Below are 25562 nucleotides of genomic sequence, written 5' to 3'. Positions count from 1 at the left end.
GGTACTTGAAACTGTTAATCATTCCTTTCCTTAACTTCCTTGATATACTCTCTCCTGATTCAGTCTCTCATAACAGTCCAAACACCGCTTCCTCTATTTCCTTTCTAGATCTTTCTCTTCCACTCACACCTGGAGGGTGGTACTCCTTAGGGTGCCTTCCTGACAGATGCACTCATGGTAACACCCGTGTGGCCATATCTGGCAGTCCCAAACCACTGAATCTCTCCTCTCTCACTCCATACCCTCTTTCCCTCAAGCAGTCATTCCCATTCCTATTTATTCAGTATTATGTGCCAGGTACCAAGTTAGACACTGGAAATGTGCTAGTGAACAGAACAGGTAAGATCCCTTGCAACAAAACTCACAATCCAAAAGGAGACGCTAGACATTTAACAAAGAGTTACAAATGTGGTATCATCAAAGTAGTATGAGGGGCTAATGAAAGCAATTAAATACAGCTCTAATGACTACCAGAATATAATGGCACATATTGGAAAATATGCTCCCAATCCTTAAGTGTTTAACTCTATGTAAAGAGGGAGGGAGGGAGGAAATGGAATTAGTAGCAGAAATTGAATTTCATCTGTATCTGTAATTTTCCTTTTTACTATTTTCTTTAAAAAACCTGAAAATAGTCAATAGATCTACTTTAGGCTGTAGCATCTATATTCAAATATATTAACAAAATATTAACATTTGCTAATTTGGGATTAGATGTGTATCATCCTTCATACTTTATTATCTCAAAAAGATGCTTTTAAACAATTAAATATCACATGCACACAAAAGAAATAATCTGGTTTAGTCTTTTAGTCTCATAATATAGAACTAATATCCAGAAAAACTATTCAAGTTTCCCAGTGTACCCAGCCACACAGTCTATTCCCTAAGTCCAGAAATATATTATTAAAATATCATAGGGACATCAAGCCCTATGATATTTTATGAAAAACACTCATTATAACAGAACATTCATTATAAAAATTCATGTATCTAGTAACATATTCATTTATGTGATTAAAATTTAGAGTATTAATATTACTTTCAGAAAACAAATTGTGTAACATTTATATGATTTAATGCTTAAGAATTTCATGATTAGTTTAAGCACAAAAAGACACTAAGTTTTTTTGTTCTATAATGAATATGTAGAATCAAAATAAAATTAGATGCTTAGAACTGAAATCTTACCTGTTCGTTTATTTCTGTCCACATAACAATACTTTAACTCATAGTCTTTTAGCAAATCATGAACCTCCTGAAAAAGACAAAACCACAAATTCAATAAACACACAAATAATAATAATCTTATTATTGCTATCATGATACTTAACATTTACTTAGCTTTTAGTAAGTACTAGTAAGTACTAGGCATTGGATTCGCTTCTTTTATTAAACCTCAGGAAGAACAGAGTGAAGTCAAGTTGCCAAGGTCATATATATAGCTAGTAATTTGCTGAGAGGAGATTCACCCAATCGACCTGGCTCCAGAGACAACATCTCGCCTTATTCCTTCCAGTATTGACTTCAAAAATAGTACACTACCATTAATAGTTACAAAAACAATACCATGAGTGCTCTAATAAGTAATCATATAATATGGAAATGGAAAATAAGAGGACAATTACAGTTGAGAAATATTTTCCCTTTTAACCCAGTGCAAGAGGGAGGAAAAAAGTGATGTAATAGACAAAGTATAAAAATATAAAGCTAGATGAAAAACAGACAATTCTCTATGATAAAAACGATAAAGTTGATAATTTAGTATTCCTTATTAGAAAGCCAATATTACAAATATTTTAAAATACGTATAGTTACCAATTTTGTAAAATATTGTTTTCTGAATCATATGGTACTATGACGTTCCATGTGCAAATTAGTTTATGTTACTAATTTTTTATCTTGTAAATGTCAATGTTTTCTTAGACTTACAGAAACATTTGCTATATTCTTCATTAAGAAAGCATAACTCTTCTCAATAGCCTAACATAAACATCTTGCCAATTGACTAATTTAATACTTTATATAGAAGGTGACATGGTTTTGTTTGAAGGGATCCAGTGTGTGCTTTTAGTTGCACAGAATCTAATCTCTCATTTCACTGGTTAACAGCCATCAAACGCTAGATAAAGAACATGATACTGCTCTTCACATTATCAAGTATCTGTATACAAATGACATGTTATGTTACTCATTCAGCTAAGAGAACCACCTAAAAGAGAGCTTAAATATTCCAAGAGGCCTTCTGTGACTTGAAAACACCCATATTTCTAATCATAGCTCTTCCACGTATCAGATGTGGGATATAGTGTTTGCCAACTGGGAAACCTTACAAAGCTTCCTACAAAGAAAAAACCAATTATTTTTCCCCATGCCCTGGTTGCTTTGACCCAGGCAAAAGTGGGTCATCCCTCAATTTGAGCCTTGGTAAGTTGGCCAAATTAAAAACAAAACCTGAAAGAGAGTCCTAACAACCATTTGCCAAAATTCTCCTATGCTCTGTCACACAGAACTGAAAGGATTAAAATTATAGTTCCCTATACTAATCTAGTTTTGTAACATTTATACCTACTTACTAATTTTAAAGAATGAAATAGCACCTTTGATTAACACACTTTGTCCTCTGATTACCATTATCAGTTACAAATTTCTTAGAGCAAGATAAGTTAATCAAAATTGGTATTACTAATAGATAGCTTTAATAACCTAGCACCAATACCTGCCTGAGTTTCTAGCCTGCTGGCATGCCCTACAGATTTTAGACTTGCCAGCCCCCACAATCATGTGAACCAATTCCTTAAAATAACATATTCTGGATACTAATCTTATGTTGTTAACTGTATTATAAATGTATTCCCCTACAATGTGATCTGGTCTTTTTTGTTCATTTGTGAAGTTTTTGGTGAAGAGGAAGATTTTCATTTTAATAAAGTCAAATCTTACCTAGTCAAATCTTTATCAATCTTCTCCCTTAAAATTATGCTTTGTGTGCCTCAAGAAGTCCTTTCCTAACTGATACAGTATTTCCTTTTGTTTTTCAATAGCATAAAGTATTTCCGTTTGGAGTTTGTTTTTATGTGGTGTGAGATAGACTTTTTTTTTCTTTTCCCTTATGGAAAATTGATTTTATTCTTTTCCCATATGGGTAACCAGCTGTCAGGGCATCACCGTTGTATAGTCCATCCTTTCCTTGATGATCTATCTACAAAGCCACCTCTCTCACCTCTCAAGTTCCAAGATTTATATGGATTTTCCTGCCCCCTGCTTTCGGTTCCATTGGACATTTTGTCTATTCTGTGCTAATAGTATACTGTCTTAAATATTATACTGACTTAGCTTTATAAGTAATAGTATAGTAATATAGTAATAGTATACTGACTTAGCTTTATAAGTCTTGATATCTGATAAAACAAACCCTCTTTTTAACTGCTGTATAATATTACCTTTTAGGAATAAACAATAATTTGCTTCACCAGTCTCCTGTTGATGGACATTTGAGTTGTTTCTACTTTGGGGCTACCAAGAATAAAGCTGGAGGTAGAACTGCTGAGTAGAATATACTAAGGAATAGAACTGCTAAATTATATGGTAGGGATATGTTTATCCTTAAGAGAAACTGCAAGTTTTCCAAGATTTTTTAACCAATTTATACATTCAACAGCATAATATTAGTTGCAGACAGTCACATTCTCACTATGTCCTCACGTGGCCTTTCCGTGGTGCACAAGTGGGGAAAAAGCAAGCTCTCTGGTGTCTCTTCTTATAAGGACACTAATTCTATCAGAGGGCCCCACCCTTATGATCCTTATGACCTCCTTTAATCTTAATGGCTTCCTTACAGCACCCATCTCCCAATACAGTCATACTGGAGGTTAGGGCTTCAACATATAAATTTGGGGGAGTACACTAACATTCAGTCTATAACAGGTACATTTCTTGAAATGGCTGATTCTAAGGCTGGAGCACAGAAATTACAAAATAAGCTGCGACATACTGTTGTGTCACAAAGGAACACATGTCATGATGGGCACGTGTCAAAAAAAAAAACAGGCCGGGCGCTGTGGCTCACGCCTGTAATCCTAGCTCTTGGGAGGCCGAGGCGGGCGGATTGCTCAAGGTCAGGAGTTCAAAACCAGCCTGAGCAAGAGCGAGACCCCGTCTCTACCATAAATAGAAAGAAATTAATTGGCCAACTGATATATATATATAAAATTAGCCGGGCATGGTGGCGCATGCATGTAGTCCCAGCTACTCGGGAGGCTGAGGCAGGAGGATCGCTTGAGCCCAGGAGTTTGAGGTTGCTGTGAGCTAGGCTGACGCCACGGGGCACTCACTCTAGCCTGGACAACAAAGTGAGACTCTGTCTCAAAAAAAAAAAACAAAAAAAAAACAAAGGACTCTTCCCTTAAGTATGTGCTGTAATTAGCAACTTGTTTCCAAAAAATAGTGAATAGGAAAAATAGTATCTGTATAGAGCAGTGACTTAGTAGACATCACCTTAACCAAAGTATCAAGGTTAACATCACAGTGGTAAGTCATTCTGATGTCCTGTCCCCCATATGATGTCATCAGAAGGGTATTTTGCCTCTGTAGAATTCGTCCCAAAAACCCATAACCAAAACCTTATCATGAGAAACACATCCTACAAATCCAAATTGAGGGAAATTTTAAATGATACCCAATTAAAACTGTCAAGGTCATGGAAAACAGTAAAAGCCCAAGAAACTGTTCACAGAATGGAGACTAAGGAGACATGATTACTAAATGCAATATGGTATTCTGGATTGAATCCTGGAACAAAAAAGGACATAAGTGAAAAAATTAATGAAATTCAAAAAGAATCTGTAGTTCATTTAAAATAATGTACCAGTATTGATTTCTTAGTTTTGACTAACAATGTACCTTGGTTATGGGAGATATAATATTAGTGAAAACTGGGTAAGGGACACCTGGGAATTCTATATACTATCTTTGCAACTTTTTCTGTAAATCTAAAATTTTTCCAAAACAAAAAGCTTATTTGAAAAGAAGACACAGGAATCAGCTTCAAGAAGTTCCCACTGCTCAACTCTGAAACAATTAAAGAATCAAAATTAGCAGTGACAGTAATGGAGTATAACTCATTGGACAAAATAGGAAACCTATATTGATATAAACTAATAAATGAATGCTTGAAGGAGAACAGGATATTTACACAGTCTCAAAGTCTCTCCCCTCAAAATCCTTATTAATTACAAATGGAAAAATTTTGCATGGAGAAGCCTGACAGACACCACTTTAATCAAAGGGAATCAAAGTGATCAAAGTGAAACTTAGCAACAATGGGACAAATGTAAAACGTGCACCGCTTGTGATATTCCTGCCAAAGACACACAAAACTTGACTCTAATCATGAAGAAACTTCATACAAGCCGAAATTGAAGGATATTCTACAACAAACAAGTGCAATAGACAATTCTGAACTAAATCCTTTCACCATAAAGGATATTCTCATGGGACAACTAGCAAAACTTAAATGCGATCTGAGGATTAAGAGGTAGTATTTTGACTTTGATGGTAGTATTATAGTTATGTTGGAGAGTGACCTAGTTTGTATAATATACACAATAAAGCATTCAGGGCAACTGGGCATCAGGTCAGCACTCTCAAACAGTTCAGGGGGAAAAAGTTCTTTGTGCTGTACTTACAACTTTTCTGTAAGTTTGAGATTATTTCAAAATTTAAAACTTCCCAGATTCTTACTGCCATCATTTCTACTCTAGTTCAGCCTACAAAACATCCACAAAGTATAAAGTCAGAGAAATAGAGACTAATTTGGAATCTAAAGCAAGTAGTTAAACTGGTAGAGTAATAGAATATCCAAAGTCTGGGAAATAAAGGCAAGCTGGGAACTAAGAACAGATAATCGCTTGAGGAAATATATTAAAAAAAAAAAAACAGTGAAGGGGGCAGAAGAGATAGGGTGGGGTAGAATGTGGGCATTAGGGAGTCGCAGGAAGAGAGACAATGAATACACGTGCAAATGCAGGTTCAAACAAATGCCAATGAATCTAATGCTATTTTGGAATTCAGGGTGGTTAAAAAAACATTCAACAATAAGGTTAAAACACACAAAGAAAAAACGCACAGAGAGAAGAGAGAAATAAGTTTACAAATTTAAAGATAATGATAGTAAATAAACACAAAATTAAACACCAAATGCCTAGAAAACAAGTTTAGGGGCTCACAATCAGTTGCATCCCTAAACTCTTACCAAAAGAGAAACTTTTTCTTAGCAAGAAGTACTGTGAACAACACTAAACAACATAATAATGTGCTTGATGTGTTTTAAAGAGGCATGTTCTTCCTATCAATCTTTGACTTTTAAAAAATGTTAAGGGGGAAATATTACATTGTAACTTTTTGAAAACTTCTTAAGAAAACTTTTTTGGGCATCCACTCTGCGCCAAGCATAGTATCTTAAATGTCCGTCATGGATTGATGAGTGGCCAGGGAGCCATAAGCTTTTACAGTTGACTTTTTAAAAAAGATTAAGGAGCCTGACTTACATTCTTGCCAGATGGAGGACCTCCCAACTCCATGCATAAATGTGGCCCACAGAAGTTTCTAATGAAAACTCTTCTTAAGCAGCAGCTTTGGATCTGCTCAAATGGTCCAAACCCAGGTGAAAGCCCAAAGAAAATGATCAAAATTATGTTGGTCTACAACAGCACTTTTCAACCTGGAGTCTACAATCCCCTAGTGTGATCAGGGATAAGTTACAAGAGCTCCATAACCCCTTGAAATTATATGTGAATTTTTGTGTGCCTATGAATATCAGCACTTTTCAGGAGAGAAGGTTTATTCCTTTCAACATATTCATGAGACATAAACAGTTGACTGATTGAATAATTGTAAGTGAATGAAGTTCACTGCCAAAAAAGCTAAGACAGTCTTATACTGCAAAATGTATTCATCTATCAAACCAATCCTGAGATCTTGCCATGTGTCAACATATTAATAGAAGTATAGCATTTTAAAACAAAGTAGGTGGGTAGTCCCTTCTGTTTTACATTTCCATTGGGATAATGTGTCAGGTTCTAGGTTAAACATTGATGATACGAAGGTAAACATTGCAGGATCCCTGCCCTTTGAAACACTTACAATACAGTGTGTGTAGAGGGGAATTATAATACAGCATGAGATAAGAATATGAGCTTTGGAATCCAAGACATTAGTTCTCCTCCACTCTACCACTAATTAACTGAATGATCTCGGAAAACTTGTTTGACATTAATTTTGCATCTCTGTTTCTCTATCAATAAAATGGAAATAAGAAATTCTGATCTTACAGTCTCGAAATGAGGATTAAATATAATACAAATGAAGCTCTAAGTACAGTGCCTGGCAATAGCAGGCACCTAAAAAACAATGGTTATTGTTGTTATTCTAGACATCCAAAGGAAAGAGAAGTTTGTTCTGAGTGGGGATTATAAAGAGATGTCAGCTAGACTACCTTACTCAATTTGGAGTGCCATATTGTAAAAGATACAATGACAAAGTGGTAAGGGGGTGTGCTCAGAGAAAAATAAGATGGTTAGGAAACGTGGAATCGTGTCCTAAAAGCTAGTGATTTGAAGGAACTTAAGTTATAAGTTAAAAAAGAGAATTTTATAAGTTACATGTGTTGTTGGAGAGTAGATGTTGAACCAAGAAATCAAAATTTCAAATAAATAAATTGTATATATTTAATATAAACAAGACTTTTTTTTTTTTTTTTTTTTTTTTTTGAGACAGAGTCTCGCTTTGTTGTCCAGGCTAGAGTGAGTGCCGTGGCGTCAGCCTAGCTCACAGCAACCTCAATCTCCTGGGCTCGAGCGATCCTTCTGCCTCAGCCTCCCGAGTAGCTGGGACTACAGGCATGCGCCACCATGCCCGGCTAATTTTTTTTTTTTTTATATATATATATCAGTTGACCAATTAATTTCTTTCTATTTATAGTAGAGACGGGGTCTCGCTCTTGCTCAGGCTGGTTTTGAACTCCTGACCTTGAGCAATCCGCCCGCCTCGGCCTCCCAAGAGCTAGGATTACAGGCGTGAGCCACCGCGCCCGGCCTTAAACAAGACTTTTATAACAAAGAAAACTGTCTAAAGATAGAGTAGGATACCTTAGAGTGTAGTGATTTCTTTGAAACAAGAAATATTTAAAATATGCTAGAATTTATATGTTGAGGACTCTAAATTAGATTCATGTGTTGACCAAAAAGTTCAGATGAAATGCCTCTATCATCCTTTCCAATACTGAGATTTTATGCTTTTTATTAAAATTCTATGTTCATCAGGATACTATCAGTTGTACCTAACTTGAAATAAGTGAAACAATAAACAGAATTTAGTGTCTTACATAAATTACCATGAAATCCAGAGGCAGGGTAAGCTTCAGATACCATTTGATCAGGGCTCCAGCTCAGCTTCTCTGCATTTCCCTCAGGGGTCTGTCCTTTGTATGTCTGCTCTGTCCTCTGTCAGCTGCAACTAGGGTAATATGTCTCTGCATTCATATCCAGTGGGGAGAAAGAGAATCACCTACCTTAACAACCAAACAAAAGTCCTCAGCTTCTCTGTTACACCAGGCTGAAATAATCACTCTGGCCAAGGGCCTATCACGTACTGACTGTCTAAGGTCCAGGTTTTTGCCTTTAACCAATTCCTCTGGAAAAAAGGAAGAATCCTGTTCTTTGGTTTATGTCACCCCTACACATGGGGATAGAGATGAAACCCACCCAAATCACATAGTTGCTAAATAATGAGGACAGGATAGGTCTTTAAAGGGAAATCTGCCTGCTATCGGGAAAAGCAAGAGGAAGAAAGGAGATCGCGTAGGCAATAGTATCAGGGTCCCAATGAGAAACAGATGGCACATTCAAAAACTAAGTAACTGGAGAGAATTTTTTAAAGAGACCATCTAACGGTTTACAGAAAACCTGTGGCTAGCAACAATTCTCTACTCATCATGGGCCCAAGGAGATAAGGGGAATGTCTACAACAACCCAGAGAGCTTAGATGTATAAAGAGAGCCACTGAGTAGAAACCGCGACCTTTGGAAGAGGAAGGAGCCAATCCACGGTAAGCTGTGAATAAATGCTGGGTGAATAAAGGGTCTAATCTTGTTCTCCTCCACCCTCTGATCTCCCACTAGTGGCTCTTGCCAAATGCAACCATAAACCAGGGGGGTAAGAGAGGTTTGTTAATGCAATCCACAGTACAGGTTAGCCTCCCTGGATAAGAAGCAGGTGAGAAGGGTGGGGAGTAGATCTGGAAGAGCAAATGGAAGATATTTAGCACAGCCACCAAGGACTATCCTGCAGATAATCATCAGCCAAAATACATAGTACTGCAGAGCCAAGTGTTCTAGGTGATCTGATCTGCCCGTTTCTCACTTAGTACGCCTCTCAATGCACACTATCCCCTCAGAGTAAGACAACTGTCTCTTTAGGCAAACAAAATACAAACAGAGCTGAGGATTCCGATAAGCATTTTTAGAATCTTTAAGTTTATAACAATTTTTAATTTTTTATGCTTTAATATTCCTTAGTTTGCCTATTTTATCTAGGCTAAGGAGAGCTAAGCATAAAGCTTTTTGTCCACAGATAAGAAATGGGCCCTGGATACCCCTAAGTGCCAGTGGCTATAAGGAAAGGAGAATTAAATACAAATAGAGGAATCCAGAGCGAAAATCTAGGTGGTTAGCAATAGGAACCCCTTTTGCAGCAACAGCCTTCCATCAGAGTTGATTTCATTTAATGCTTCCCTGATCTCCTGAGTCTTGTTAATTCAAGGAGCAATTTTCTTAAATTCCTCCTTCTTGAGCTTCTCCTGGAAAATGCAGGAGTACCTACCCATCAATGACTTGAAACTGGGAGACTGCTCCTGCACAAAGCTGGAGCTTTGGTACATGTTATTGTACTACCTAGTGCAATCTTATACTTCAGAAACTTAAATAGATGTTAAAATATTAACCTGCAAACCTAAATACCATCTATCATCTTCTTTCTACGGAAGACATGTTGCAAGTCCAAAAAAGTAATTTCCGAGCATAACCCATCCATTAACCGGGAAATGGGCTATAGATTATGTGAGACTTCTTTGGCTGTTAGCACACAGCATTGTGATGCTAACCACAAAGTCGTCCCCCTCTTGAATGTGTTTTCAGAGCAGAGAACAGCATTTCTGAAACACTTTTCAGAATCTCTGCCAAAACTAGAAACTTAAGGAGGCAGTGGTGTCCCAGAAATCTAGAAGTATATTTCTCCAGCAGCTTTCAGTGTCCTTGTTACACTGAGAACAGGCTAATAAAATACATGGAAAAGAAGTAGCACTCATCATTCAATTCTGCTTAATTACATTAGAAAATAAAATGTTATAAAGTAGTAGATACTATACTAAGAAAAGTAACTTTTGAAATAAGAAAAATGGCATTTGTGATTAAAGAAATAATACCTTCAAAATGAGAAAACATCCCAATATTGTCAGGAAAAAAATGAATAATAGCCCCATTTTAAAAAGAGGTAAGTAATAGGTAGGCATGGTGGCCCACACCTGTAGTCTTGGCATCCTGGGAGGCCAAGGCGGGTGGGGGGGTTGGGTATCATTTGAGCTCAGGAGTACTTGGGCCTACCCCTCAAGACTAGCCTGAACAAGAGCAAGATCCTGTCTCTACAAAAAATAGAAAAATTAGCCCGATGCAGTGGCATGCACCTGTAGTCCCAGCTACTTGGGAGGCTGAGGCAGGAGGACTGCTTGAGCCCAGGAGTGTGAGGGTGCAGTGAGCTATGATCATGCCACTAGTGTAAACTCCATCTCAGGCAACAGAGTATGGCCCTGTCTTAAAAAAAAAAAAAAAAAGCAATAATTACTGAATATAGTTTGAGAAAACAAGTAAATTTTAAATTCCTACAGTTAAAGGACACAAAGTAGGTGAAAAATTCTATTGTGTTTATATTAATGTAAAAGAAAAATAGAAACAAGTAGCTTTTAAAAACAAGATCAGGCCGGGCGCAGTGGCTCACGCCTGTAATCCTAGCACTCTGGGAGGCCGAGGCGGGCGGATTGCTCAAGGTCAGGAGTTCAAAACCAGCCTGAGCAAGACCCCGTCTCTACCATAAAAATAGAAAGAAATTAATTGGCCAACTAATATATATAATATAAAATCAGCCGGGCATGGTGGCTCGTGCCTGTAGTCCCAGCTACTCGGGAGGCTGAGGCAGGAGGATTGCTTGAGCCCAGGAGTCTGAGGTTGCTGTGAGCGAGGCTGACGCCACGGCACTCACTCTAGCCTGGGCAAGAAAGCAAGACTCTGTCTCAAAAAAAAAAAAAAAACAAAACAAGATCAGAGTTTCCTGCACTTTGGGGGATGTGATTCTAAAAAGTGCTTAGTTGATGATACTATGCTTTCAATCAGGCTACTGTGAATTAACAATCAAGTTTCTCAATTAACTATCATATTAGGGTACTTTGAAATGAAAGTTTATAATATGCAAAGTAAGAGAATAGAATGTTTTGTTTCTTCTATTACTGATCCTGGATGTTGGCCCTAAGCACTTCATATTTTCTTCTAATTACACAACAGACTCTCTTTCAGATTTTAAAGTAAACAACACAATAAAAACAAAACACAAGTACACACATGACATGTAAGAAAAAAACCGAGTAAACACAGACAATATAGGAAGTAATGCCCATGTTTTCTCCATTTTGAAACCCCAATGACAATGCTATTGAAATAGAACCAAGTTAACCATAAAATACAAACTATAGAAATGCAATAACATATTAATATATTAGGACATTACCTTAACTAATCAAATTCTAAATTCAGAGTTGCCAAAGACTGTACACACACAGACACATAGACACAATGGCTATTCTGAATAAGAACCAATGTTCACAACCTTATTTTTCACCATAAATTATTCATAACAAATAATCATAATAAATATTATTCACTATAAATTACTCACTATAAATAATTACATTCTAAAACACTATTAGTAATAGTCAAAGATGTAACTATAAAAATTCAAATCACAGTGGCATGAAGTACTTGGAGCTCTCAGTAGCTTCATAAAGCTGGAGTAGAATCCAATGAAGGACTAATAAGAAATGAGACTGGAAATGTAGGCAGGGCCCAAGTCACAAAAAGCCTAAGAATCTTAGATTGCTATCCTACCATGTCACGCTTTCCAAACTGAGATCTGAGTATTCCATGGTAATATAGAAACATGGAAAGTCACAGGTTAAATATGGTACATCTTCCATAAATGCCAAGTTTATGAAAAAAAATCTGGAGAGGAGTTAAATAAGTCAAAGCACTGTTTTTATATTAAATCCAGTGTTACTAATGGAACATAAAATTCATATGAATCTTTCAGACAGAACACAAAACTTCAAAGCTATTTCACTTGTGCAGTTGTCTAATCCATATTCACCGTTCCTTAATGTTGAGGACAATCTGAGAAAAAGTTAAGAGAAGTGGTGCTGGGAATATTGGGCCAAAGGTTTTTTGTTGTTGTTGTTTTTTTTTTTTGAACAGGAGAGTGACATGATCAGAGACATGTGCTTGGGGAGGATCTCTCAAGTGAAGCAGTATGCAGGACAGGCTAAAATGTTAAGAGGCAGGATAGTACTGAAGGTAGGTCCCTGTGCAAGAGATGAAAAGGACCGGAGCGAGAGCTAAGGCTGTGAAAACAAAGCGGGCCAGGAAGATTCGAGAAAGCTTAGGCAGACCAGACAGGGCCTGACTGAATGCACAGTAATTATTCAATGAGAAAGCTGTTGAGAACTTTTTAATATAAAGGTGTTCATGGTTTTTTGGAACTAGTATTTCTGTAAAGTATTTGATCCATGTACCTCTGAGAGCTCCCACTTAAAGTAATACTTTCAATGTGCCTTTTAATTATAAAAATTGTAAAGTTGTGGGATACTATCATAAATCTGTTATAGCAAAAATAAAACAAAATTTGAGCCAATTTCTGAAAACTATATTTAATAAAGTACCCATATATTCAAATTGTTAACAAAAAAATTATTGGGTTTCTACTAGTCAGTTACCAATCAGTAGCTTTTCTAAAGACATACTACAGTCTGAGAACTATAGTTATGAATGTCTTTGATTCTTAATTTGATATTATAAAATAAATAAATGAATAAACACAGACTCTCTTCTGGAAAAGAACATGAATTTAAGTAATTCAAATATCTGATTACTTAGTAATTGAACAAAAACCATATTAATCATTTCATAAGGGTAAATATGTAGTTTTGGCCCAGGTAATTTAAGGTAGGCCTTCCTGGCTAAAAGATACAAAATAAAAGTAAAGTTAAATCTTCATTAGTAAGTTAATAGTAAAATAAAGTCACTAAAAAATCCCTAGACATTACAACTGTTAAGGGAAATTAATAAAAAACAAAATACACAAAAGGTCATGCAGAACATATTCATGAAAATATTATAACTTGAGAAAAAGTAGACAAAGTAAATGTTAATTTATTGGACCAATAAAAATAGGAATTCTCGATCTAAATAATCTATAGGAAATACTGTCTTTTAACTGTTTTTAGAAGTTAGCAGACTTTGGTCTATGTATTACAAATGTATTACATTTGGTCTATGTAATACAGACCACTAGGAGTTATAACTGCAATCAAAAAACTAGCAAAGGTAGTACAAGTACTAAAGATGACAGAAATAAGGAGAAAAGCAAACAGTATATGTAATCAAACACTGTTCAGATTTTTCAACTATACATCAGAAACACTAAAAACATTTTATCATAGAAATTATTATAGAAAAGATAAATGCTAGGACAAGTCTAGAAACAAGTTTGGTTCTTAAGTTTTTAGATGAAACCCTTCAGCTCTCAAAAAACATGGCATAAAAATTTAAATACTTCACTTGGCAGTAAAAGACTCATCTAGACATATAGATTTTATACCAATTTTACTCATTAGTTTATGTTTACCCCTTACATAAAATCCTAAGATTTAGGCTAAACATAAATCCATAACAGAAAAAATATCTCAAAATCACAAATCCCAGTGTAATTCCCAAAAAGCTTCTCTCCATCATTAATATCAGACCTAATTAAAACTGTTCCTTTTATAAGAACCTTTGATATACTTTTCATGTCTTTTGAAAAGGGAAATGAGAAAGATGCCAACAGCAAAGTTAGAATAGACAGAACTGTCTTGAATTTTGCATCTAAATTTTTTAGAATTAATGCAAGGAAATGTGATAACAAAAATAGTTGATGTTCTACAAAGGAAATCAAGACACTTCTCTGTGTCTCTTCTTCTAGATTATCTACACACAGAACTGCTATTTCTTTAATTTGTATTTTTTTAAAATGCCATCTGCTTCTTCCTAGCCTCCGCCTTCCTAAGCTCCCTGGTAATCCTCAATTTGCATGGGCAGGGGAAGTTGCTTCCAAGAAATCAGTCCATTGCAGGTGTCTGTATAGGTAGCATCACAAAGCATTACCTCAACAGATGGGAAGTGGGCAACTGTGGAATGGAAAGAGTTGCAAGAGGGATGAGATATACAATATGGACATAGAATTTTTTTTATGTTGCACTTTGAAACAAAATGGCCCCTCATGCATATGGGTTATAAGGTTACACATTCACATTTATTATGAGTGACTAGGTAAGGTCTAATTACATAGTCATGGGGCATTGGTCTCATTATTTTATGGGTCACATGGAGAACTGCCATGCAATTGTCAATAGCCAGCTCTCTTGCAATTCCATACATTCGGTTACAGGAGGAATTAAATGAGTCTTTGAAAATCTGCAACTACAAGGACAGCCCACCACACTCAAAACAGTAGAGAAATCCAAATTACGTAAAATATATGTGAACATCCAGACAATTAAGAAACCCTGAAAGATAAAAAATGATCTCATGTTTTTGATAAAACAAAAATGCATATGTATACATAACCATAAGAAAATGTTTAAAATCCCAGGCTAACAATGGTTATCTCTGGGTAGGAATCAAAAATATGGGTGATTTCTATTTTTTCCCTTTGCACTTCTCTGTTATTTCTAGTTTTCCTACAATGAGCATGCAACTTTTGCAACCAGGACAAAAAAAGTTAAATAGATTCGGAGTTTCTGATCTTAAAAGCAACAGTTAATCTGTATTAAAGACAGTAGCCTATCTTTAAGCCTCATCCTCACTGAGGAGCAAATCCTCCAGTACTGTACTTGGCATGGCAGAAGACGGCTGCGAGGCGCCCAAAGCGCAGTAATAACCTCTCTATTCTGGGGCCTTAGCAAACTGAGGAGACAGTTGTTTCATAGAAACTTGGCCAAGTGCTTCTGCAACAGCAAAACTCACTCCCAGCTCGCCCGTGACCCCGCCCCTCATAGCGCTCCCAAGTCCCGAGGACCCTGGGGGGACCCTTCTAACTTGTCAAGGCACTCCCGAAGACTCGCCCCCTGCCCAAATGCGCTCCCCACAGCTCACCTCCTCTCCACTTCAGCTGCTACCCCCCTCCGGGCCGCAGGGAAGGAAAGAGCGGGCTGAACTTGGAGGCTGCCACCCCTGATTCCCGTGACCTTGGACGAGCCGCTTGGCCCCTCCGAGCCTCAGTTTCCTAATCTGCCCCCTCCCTCGCAGGGTAGGTCGGCGGGCTGGAAACCCGAGAGGCTCCCTAAGAGCGAGGGGCCGTTCTCATCACTCCGCGCCGACCACTTCCTCCTCCTCCCCGCACCCGCTGTACGGCGCCCGGTCCCACGCTGGGCACCTCGGGGGCAGCTTTTCTCCGGAGCCTGCCCCGTCGCCCCGCAGCACCGTCCCCGCACCTGGCAGTTGCTGTCCTGGGGCAGGTTTTTCACCAGGATTTTCCTGCGGTTGCTCAGCTCGCGCCGCATCCGCTGCAGCCGCGCGGCGACCTCCTCAGGGTGCAGCGCGGCGGGCGCGGGGTCCGGGCTGCCCTCGTGCGCCTCGGCGGAGGCGCGGGGTGCGCGCGGCCCGGACCCCAGCCCCGGCCCCGCCGCGCCGCCCAGGCCCGCGCCCCCCTCGCCGCCGCCGCCTCCCGCCGCCGCCATCTTCCCGGGCGCCCCGCGGCCGCGGGCTCCTCGGAGGCTCGAGGGGAAGCGGAGAGGAGAGCGGGAGGAGGCCCGGGCGGGGGCGAGGCGGGCAGAGGCCGCGGAGTGGGCCCGGCCGCGAGGAGGGAGGGCGGGAGCGAGGGAGGGAGGCGGCGCCGCGGCCGGCGGGCGGGCGGGGAGAGGAAACCTGAGGCGCCGAGGAGGAGCCCGAGAACCACCTCGCGGGAACCTCCCCCGGGCCCCCGGCCCCGGCGCATGGGCGGCGCCCCCGCCCCGCCTCTCCGGGCCGGCCGGCGGGCCTGGGCGCCCCTCGCGGACACCTGTGCGGGCGCGCGCGGGCCGGCGGGCTCCCCTCTGCGTGGCCTCGGCGCGCGCCCGGGGCCGGGCTCCAGGGATGCGACGGCTCCCCGCGGGGCCTCGAACCCCCGGCGCCTGTCCCCGCGGGACCCCCACGTGACGCCGCGGCTCTCCCGGGGCTCCCCTCGGAACTCCCGCGCTGGGGCGGGGGGGCGCTCGGGGGCTGCGGGCGCGGATTCAGGCTTCCCGGACCCGACGGGGGCGGGAGGGCGCCGCCCCGCTGCCCGGCGGGCTCGGGACGGGAGCCCTTCCGCCGTGTGCAAGATGCGCATATTCGGCAAAGTTTGAGTTTACAATGAGATATAAAATTTGAGATTTTCTAGGGAGTAAAAAAGAGGGATATTCTGGAGAAAACTTTACATATTTGGTAAAACCCGGTCGTGATGTATTTTCCTAGGTGTGCACGAGAGAGCCTGTGCCCTTCACCCGTCCCTCTGTTCCTGCCATAGCATTCCTAAGATGTAAAACCTGGATATTATGTCTGCAACATGTAAAGCGATGTTGAAACAAAGACTAGGATGGAGAAGGAGCTGTGGCAGAGGGTTGGAGAGCACGCTACTTGAGAACATTATTTTAATCGAAACTTGGAGAGTTAGAACTATACATAGTCAAAGTGATGCCATCAGATCAAATCCAGCAGCCTTTGACTGGCAGCAGCCCAAATGACCGTCAGCAAAGGGAAACATGCATCTTAAGTGTGTATCATGCAAATACAATGGGGGGGGGAGCCTTTTAAACAATATGTAATCTCTTAGGGAAAAATAACCAAAAAATAAAAACAAAAATATTTTTTTCAAAAACAGTATGAATTTAGTACTTACCATGTAGCCCCCAACTCGCATTTCTAAATACTTTACATATAAGTATTGACTTGCTCTTCACAACAATCCAATTAAGTAGGTTTTATTTTCCTCACTTTACACATAAAGAAATGGGATCTGGCCAGGTGTGGTGGCTCACGCTAGTAATCCTAGCACTCTGGGAGGCTGAGGCGGTCGCTTGAGGTCAGAAGTTTCAGACCAGCTTGAGCAAGAGCCAGAGATCCATTTTTGCTAAAAATAGAAAAAATTAGCCGGGCGTGGTGGTGCACGCCTGTACTTCCAGCTACTCGGGAGGCTGAGGCAGGAGAATTGCTTGAGCCCAGGAGTTTGAGGTTGCTGTGAGCTAGGCTGACGCCACAGGAATCATCTAGCTCTGGCAACAAAGTGAGATGCTCTCTCTCGGGGAGAAAAACAACAAAAAAGGATCTGGTCTAATTAATTCTAAAGCCCAATGTGCTAAGTGGGCTTGTGATTCCTCCACCCAAAAATAATGAGTGATAATATTCCTGAACCCCACTCTGCTAATACTTGCATAATTAAAATGACAATCTGCAGTGCACCCATGTTTATAGCAGAACTGTTTCTGGTAACCAAAAGGTGGAAGCAACCCAGGTTCATTTACTACTGATGCACAGATAACAAATTGTGTTATATACACGCAATAAAATACTCGCATATAAAGGAACCAAGTACCACTATAAGGTATGTGGACCTCCAAAACATTAAGTGAAAGAAGGCACCAACAAAAGGTCACATATTGCATTATTCCCATTCACATGAAGTATTAAAATAGGCAGATCCATAGAGTAGAACACAGACAAGTGAATTTCAGGGGCTGAAGTGGGTAATGGGAAGCAACTGCTTAACAACAGGTACACATTTCCTTTTAGAGTGATAGAAATCCAGTTTTGGAGCTAGACAGAGATGGCATTTGCCCGATATTGTGAACATACTAAGTAGTCACTGAATTGTTCACTTTCTGGTGATTAATTTTAGTATGTGAATTTCACCTCATAAAATTTTTTTTAAATTATATTCTGCAGTTTACTGCTGTTTCCTGATTTTTACATTAAATCTTCGGAGCCCCTTTTTATACCAATATATTTGAATGTCACTGTTTTTGTGGCTACATATTATTCCACTGTGAGAATTACCTTAATTTACTTCATGAATCTTCTAGTATTAGACATTTTCATCTATTGTAAACAGCACTGAGTGTAATAACCTTGTGTCCATATTTAAAGACCTTTACTTTTCCATAAAGAACTAGAAGCAAAACCTCTGTATCAAACAGTAAACACATTTAAATATTTTTGATATTTCAAAACTACTTCATTTTTCCCTATCACAAGCATTGTATGAGAATGCTTATTTCTCTGCTTATACCCATGATACTCTGATATCAAAGAATATCTCATTTTTATTTCAAATTTTATTCCTTTGATTTAAAAATTATGCATTTTAAGCCCCATTAAAGCCCTATTTTATAGAGTTGAGAGACTGAAAACTTCATCCTTTAAAGTGGGCAAGAAGCATGAATAGCCTTAACATATGTTACAACTCAGTACATTTTAGAACATGTATCTATCCAAAGAGTTCTATCTCCTTGACAAACATTTATTAAATGTCTATTATGTGCTAGACCATATAGTAAAGGCACTAAGAATACAGAAATAGTAAAATAAGGTTCCTGTACAATAGGGGCTCAGTCTTATTGGGAGAAAATTATACAATAATTATTATTAAATGTGATAATATTCAAACAGAAACTTCAGGAGCAGCCCTGAAAAATAGTGATCTGAATCTAACTTTAGTGATGTTGCTTTTGTTCAAAACACTTCCAAACTTCTTTTTAGGTATTGACTTTAGAATCTATGGCAAATTCTTCTGCATAGTTTCTGTGGTAGCAGCGAATGCACATCTCTTAGAAATGAGTTTCATTTAGGGGAATAATTAAATGTTATTTGAAGCCAACTCTGGTGAATGAATCAGATGTTGATTATGTTTTTGGGGTTATGATGATATAATTGGGGGGTTGGGTTCAAATGGAGACATGATTACAGTGTTATCAAGTTATTAAACCAATTTTATTAAATGGCTACTTGGAATTGATCCCACTCCTTGAGCAATATTGTTTATCCTATAGGGAAGGGCTTTCAAATTTTTTTGACCCAATTTAGTAGGAACATATACCACAGTGGGAAATATATTTTATATCATGATCCAGTAAACACACACACACACAAATTGAAATAAAGATTTCACAAAAAATCATACCCTTACATCATGCAGCACATTCTAGTATTTCCTATTCTATTCTATTTTTTAAAATTACTGGGACGATACAATTGATTTTGTATGCACTAATGAGTCACATTTTGATAAACACTGCCCTAGGTTTCAAATCAACTATCTTTCCTTGTAAATTTTGTTCAGTTGTTTTCAAGGAATTAGGGAAAATAATAGAACTTACTCATTTTACATTTTTAAGTTGAATTAATTGTTACTGCCACATAAAAGAAATGGATGGAAACTGCAAAGACTTTGGAATGCTACTGTAATTCCAGAGAGTTCCTCTCATTCCAGGTTTTAGCCTGACTCTTTAAATAGCTGCTTCCATGGCAAACTAAAAGGAACACTCTAATCTGAACTTGAAGTGGAGTACAATTATCAGCTGCAACATATTTACCAATACCCCCAGGTAATTGTCATGATCCATATAATTACCTTTTCTTAAAATATGAGCCATGTGCTCACTTTAGCCTTTATTTTTTAAAATATTGGTGGTCAATTTTAAATACTTTTAAAATTTTGCAACTGGGGAAAATGTTGGAGAAGTTTACTAAGTCTCAGTTTATAGTAGTAATAATAATAAGCCTCGTATCCAGTCTTATGCTTATATATAATAATGTGATAAAAATAAATATGTGAAAAGATCTTGTAAACTGTAAGAACAATACATGTTATTTATTCATTCAACAATATATATTGAGTGCCTATAATGTACCAGACTCTGCACAACACACTGGATTTGATTGATTTTTATTCAGAAATGGACTTTTCCCTGTGAGAAGTAATTGCCATTCAGTAATTGCAAATTCAGTGTGATAAATACTATAAATGAATTACTCAGTACCATGGTGGGGGTTCGATTTTGACTTAGGAAAAACCTTTTTAAAGAGCTGGGTCTTGAAGGACAAGTAGGAGTTTTCTAGATGAAATGGGGCAAGTACTAAAATAGGAAACAGAAAGAGGCCTGAAGGCATCAAAGGGACTGGTATGTCCATGAAAGAATAAGTTTGGTATTTATGAAGACTATACTTCTTTAAGGAGAATAGCAGGATATAAATGAGAAAGGTAGCAGATGTCATTCCTGTTTTAAATTGATTCCATTTTAAGTGAATCCTTTAGTATGGCATAAAAGGCAATCCATAGAGAAAAAAACATCAAAGTCTTTTAGGAAGGGAAGTGAGATGATCAGATTTAGCTTTTTAAGAAATAATTCTGAGAACAGCTGATAAAATGAATTTATTGGCTCTCATGTCAGGGAGACAAGTTAGCAATCTGTTGAAACAAAGTGAAAACATTTGAGGGCCTATATTGAAGTAGAGTAATAATAACAGCAATTAAGTATATAGAGCTTTACATAGGTTACCTATGTTTTTGTTCTTTGTTTCTTTTTTTCTTTATATATTTTTTTCATGTAAAACCTGTGATCTAGCCGGTATGCACCTATTTACCAATGAAAAATCAAATACAGAAAAGGTCAGGTACTTTGTCCAAAGTCACACTGCAGGCAGGGGCCCCAGGGTTCCATTGCAAATCCACCTGCTTTTGGAGCCCAGGGATGTAACCTTGTGTCACTGTTGCCAGAGGAGGAGCTGGATTTTTGAGACTTTTCTGAAAAAAAGCACAGGAGAGCAAAGCAGCAGCAGAATAGAGTGGCAAGACAGCAGAGTCCAGGGGAAAAATACCTGAATTCAATTTTGTGTAACTGGAGCAACTATTTAAATCATGAAAGGATATTTGAAATATGCTGAGCTCAGACTCTGCATCTCCAAAAGAGAGATAACAACAACACCTATAAGGCTATCATTAAAGGCTACTATGAAAACTAGATGAGGTACTATCTAGAAAGGGGTAGCAGAGACCTTAGCTCAAGAGCTAAATAAAAAGCAGTCATATCATAATATTATTAATAAATAATTATTTCTAAAACTCTTGGTGACTTATGGCATGTCAGCAAAGAAATGGATATTATGCTTTCTCCTATGAAAGACTGGGTGGACGGTGATGCTGCTACTGAAAGAGGCAGCAGTTTAGGAAGTGAAGTTACCAAGCTCAGTTTAGGCATCTGAGCTTTAAATATTGCAGGACAGATAGATAAAAAGACCCAGAAGACAGCCTAGAAATTGTACAAGAACTTGGTAGTTAAAAATTGAGACTGGATGAGATCATCCAGGCTGACTCCGTAGATTGAAAGAAGTCCAAGAAATAGGAATTTAGGGAACAACTTGAAGGCCAGAGGGAAAGAAAGTGGAAGGCACTTGGTAGGTTTTGTTAAGGTTCTGCCTGTACTTATTTATGTGCCCTGTGCATAAAAAGAGAGCCAGATAAAAAATGAAAAATATGTCAGGCAAAAGTCATTGGATTGCATTAGGTATTGCTTCCTGTATTCGTGTCTCCCACTACCTTTGTGGAGTTCTCCAGTGCCAGATCCTTGTCTCCAGCTTTCCATGATAGCTTCTGGCACATCACCTCCTTGGCTTCTGTGTCTTCACAGTATTGACCTTGGCTATTTTTTGACTTCCTTCTTGGATCACAAGCTGAACTGACCTACCGTTCACTGCTTACTGCTACTGACCTTGCATTCTATGTCATACCAGTCATTAAAGAAACCCAAAATCAGAAAGAAAAAAAAAAAAACTGGAAAGAGTGGTTTCAGAGAAGCCAAGGTAGGCGAGGAGATGTTTTAAGAAGGAGAATGGTTAATACCTCAATGCAACAGAGAGGATAAATAGAATGAGCTCTAAAGAGGAGCTACAGTCTTATGTCTCTTAACAATGGGGATACATTCGGGGAAATGTGTTGTTAGGTGATTTTGTCCTCATGTGAACATCACAGAGTGTGCTTACACAAACCTAGATGGTATAGCCTACTACACACCTAGGCTAGATGGCATAGCCTATTGCTCCTAGGCTACAAACCTGTACAGTGTGTTCCTGTGCTGAATACTGCAGGTAATTGTAATGTAATGGTAAATATTTACATATCTAAACATCTCTAAACATAGAAAATGTACAATAAAAATACAGTATAAAAGATAAAAAATGGTACACCTATACAGGGCATTTACCATGAGTGGAGCTTGCAGGCCTGGAAGTTGCTCTGGGTGAGTGGTGAGTGAATATGAAGGCCTAGAACATTCATGTGCACTACTGTAGACTTTATAAACAGTGTAAATTTAGGCTACACTAAATTTACCTTCAATAATAAATTAACCTAGCATACTGTAACTTTTTAATTTTTTTAGAGATGAGTTCTCATGGTGTTATCCAGGCAATTCTCCCACCTCAGCCTCCTGAGTAGCTGGGACTACAGGTGTGCATCATCATGCTGGGCTTAACTTTTTTACTTTATAAACTTTTTTTTTGAGACAGGATCTTGCTCTGTCACCTGAGCTAGAGTGCAGTGGCATCATCATAGCTCACTGCATCCTCAAACTCCTGGGCTTGAGCAAACCTCTTGCCTCAGTCTCCCAAGTAGCTGGGACTGGAATATAGGCACGCACCACCATACCTGGCTAATTTTTCTATATTTTGTGGAGATGGAGTCTTGCTATGTTGCTCAGGCTGGTGTGGAACTCCCGACCTCAAGCAACCCTCCTGCCTCAGCCTCCCAAAGTGCTAGAATTACAGGCATGAGTCACTGTGCCTGGCTTTACTTTAGAAACTTTTTGATTTTTTTAAATCTTTTGACTCTTTTGTAATGTACTTAGCTTAAAACACGAACACATCATACAGCTGTACAAAATATTTTCTTTCTTTATATCCTTAGTCTATAAGCTTTTTTCTGTTTCAAATTATTTTGCTAATTTTTTTTACTTTATAAACTTTTCGTTAAAAACTAAGACATGAACACACACATTAGCCTAGGCTTCCACTGGGTCAGGATCTTCACCATCACTGTCTCCCACCTCAACATTGTGTACTACTGGAAGGTCTTCAGGGACAACGACACACATGGAGCTGTCATCTCCCATGATAACAATGCCTTCTTCTGGAATACCTCCTGAAGGGCCTGCTGGAAGCTCGTCTTGAGGAGTAGGTTGTTTTACACTAGCACCACCACAAGCACACAAAATAATCCATTGTGTTACAGCTTTAGGACAGCTATGAGGTCACTAGGTGGTAACAGTTTTTCAGCTCCATTATAATCTCTTGGGAACACCATCGTGGCCTATAGCTGACCCAACCATCATTATGTAGCACATGACTGTAATTGCACTTGGCAGTTAGGAAGCTCCTGGTGTCTTTGAATGAGAGAGCAAGTTCAATAAAGCAGTAGGGGTGAGAGTCATGTCTATTTAAAAAATTGGGCTGGGTGCAGTGACTCATGCCTATAAGGCCAGCACTTTCAGAGGCCAAGACAGGAGGATCACTGGAGCCCAGGAGTTCAAGGTTTTAGTGAGCTATGAGCAGGCCACTGCACTCCAGCCTGGGCAACAGAGCCAGATCCTATCTCTAAAAAGTATACATTAAAAAAAGATCGGTAGGACAAACTTTAAACCTTCTAATTTTCTCCAGAAGCAAAAGGAAGATCATTTCTGATAACAGGGAGATTTTAGCAAGAAATTAAACTTTGTAGCCTGCATGGGTGATTTATATATATTTAGTTCTCACAACCATTATTTGGAGTGGGTATTATTATCCTCACATTATAGATAAGGGACCTGACATAATGAAGTTAAGTAAACTGCCTTAAATCATGCAGCTAGTGTGAGGCAAATGTGAAGCTCAAACCCAGGTCTGCCTCCAAATTTTCTGCTTTTTTTTACCGCATTCAGATTTAGAGCAGCCACCAAGGGGAATGTGAAAGTATAGATGTGGTGATTGTAGTGGTAGTAGTGTTTTATTATTTATATATAAGCACATGTAACGGTAATAATAATAAGGCAAATTGATTGGTGCTGATAATAACAGAGGGGTGAATGCTTCTGCTGCTCAAAATTTCATTGCAATAATGGCCCCATGTCTAACTTTATGCATAAAACACAGTGCCAACAAGCACCTACAACCAAATGATGTTACTTAATACAAATGACTTTTCTTAGGCTAAATTTAGCCACAAAGTACCCTTCATAGACTTTTCTTTGGTCCCAATCTAAACATACCTTAAAATATTTTAAGCCCTTACTCTAAGTCAGATTTATATTTCTTTTTATGTATAAAGTTATGGAAGATATGAAAGTTATAAATATGTAAACCACAAACATTTCCCTTGAACCTTGAATTGTATTAAATAACACAAAAAGAATTGTACTCTTTGACGTTAAAGTTTTGATTCTTTTGGCACCTGCTTCCTGAATTGTGGAAATCTAAGGAAATAATAGTTTATATCAAAAATGTAATTTAAAAAACTGGCAGAATGGTAGCTATAAAATTACAGAAAAAGCCATGGAGCAGGCAGCGTGAATATTTGAAAGGTAATAAAGCATAACTCAGCTACTTGGCAGGAAAAATCCTTTTCAATTATAAAGTTTTAGTATAGAATGAAGACACTTGCTGTTTAAGCATGTGACATTAAAAAAATATTTTGTTGAAAATCTTTTAAAAGTACATGTATTAAGGTGTACATATTTGCCTCGTAAAACAGATGATACCCAACTTGAATTATCCTTTTGTGATGATTCCAATAGCAGAGTGATTGCCCTCTGGGGACTGAGGGTCATAGGATGATTGCCCCCTACATTAGATGGTTCCATGAAGCTATACCTTCTTTTATTCTTTTATTTTTATTTTTTTATTATTTTTTTAATTTCAGCATATTATAGGGGTACAAATGTTAAGGTTACATATATTGCCCTTGCCCCCCCCCACCTGCCCAACACCCGATAAACGTTATTCCTATATGTCCACTTAAGTGTTGATCCGTTAATACCAATTTGCTGGTGAGTTCATATGGTGCTTGTTTTCCATTCTTGAGATACATCACTTAGTAGAATGGGTTCCAGCTCTATCCAGGAATATACAAGAGGTGCTATATCACCATTGTTTCTTAAAGCTGAATAGT

The 25562-nt window shown here is 38.5% G+C and overlaps 1 protein-coding gene across 5 annotated transcripts in view; it reads right to left on the bottom strand.

Moving 5' to 3' along the window:
* Positions 1-16227, bottom strand: part of RAVER2 (ribonucleoprotein, PTB binding 2) — a 68466-nt gene extending 52239 nt beyond the window's left edge. For 3 of the 5 annotated variants that reach the window (XR_012915893.1, XM_075999035.1, XM_075999041.1), the window contains exons 1-2: positions 15847-16226; positions 1192-1258 (exon numbers count right to left, since the gene is read on the bottom strand). Coding sequence is in view for 4 of the 5 variants with exons in the window: in XM_075999035.1 (XP_075855150.1) it covers positions 1192-1258; positions 15847-16092 (313 nt within the window). In the remaining variant the exon portion in view is untranslated. Of the gene's footprint in view, positions 1-1191; positions 1259-15846 lie in introns of all 5 variants that reach the window. The other 2 variants (XM_075999037.1, XM_075999043.1) reach the window with 1 other exon arrangement.
* Between the last annotated feature and the right edge of the window lie 9335 nt (positions 16228-25562).

The sequence above is a fragment of the Microcebus murinus genome, chromosome 2 (genome assembly GCF_040939455.1).
Source record: "Microcebus murinus isolate Inina chromosome 2, M.murinus_Inina_mat1.0, whole genome shotgun sequence".
Taxonomy (NCBI): domain Eukaryota; kingdom Metazoa; phylum Chordata; class Mammalia; order Primates; family Cheirogaleidae; genus Microcebus; species Microcebus murinus.
This window is presented reverse-complemented; position numbering and strand designations above follow the sequence as displayed.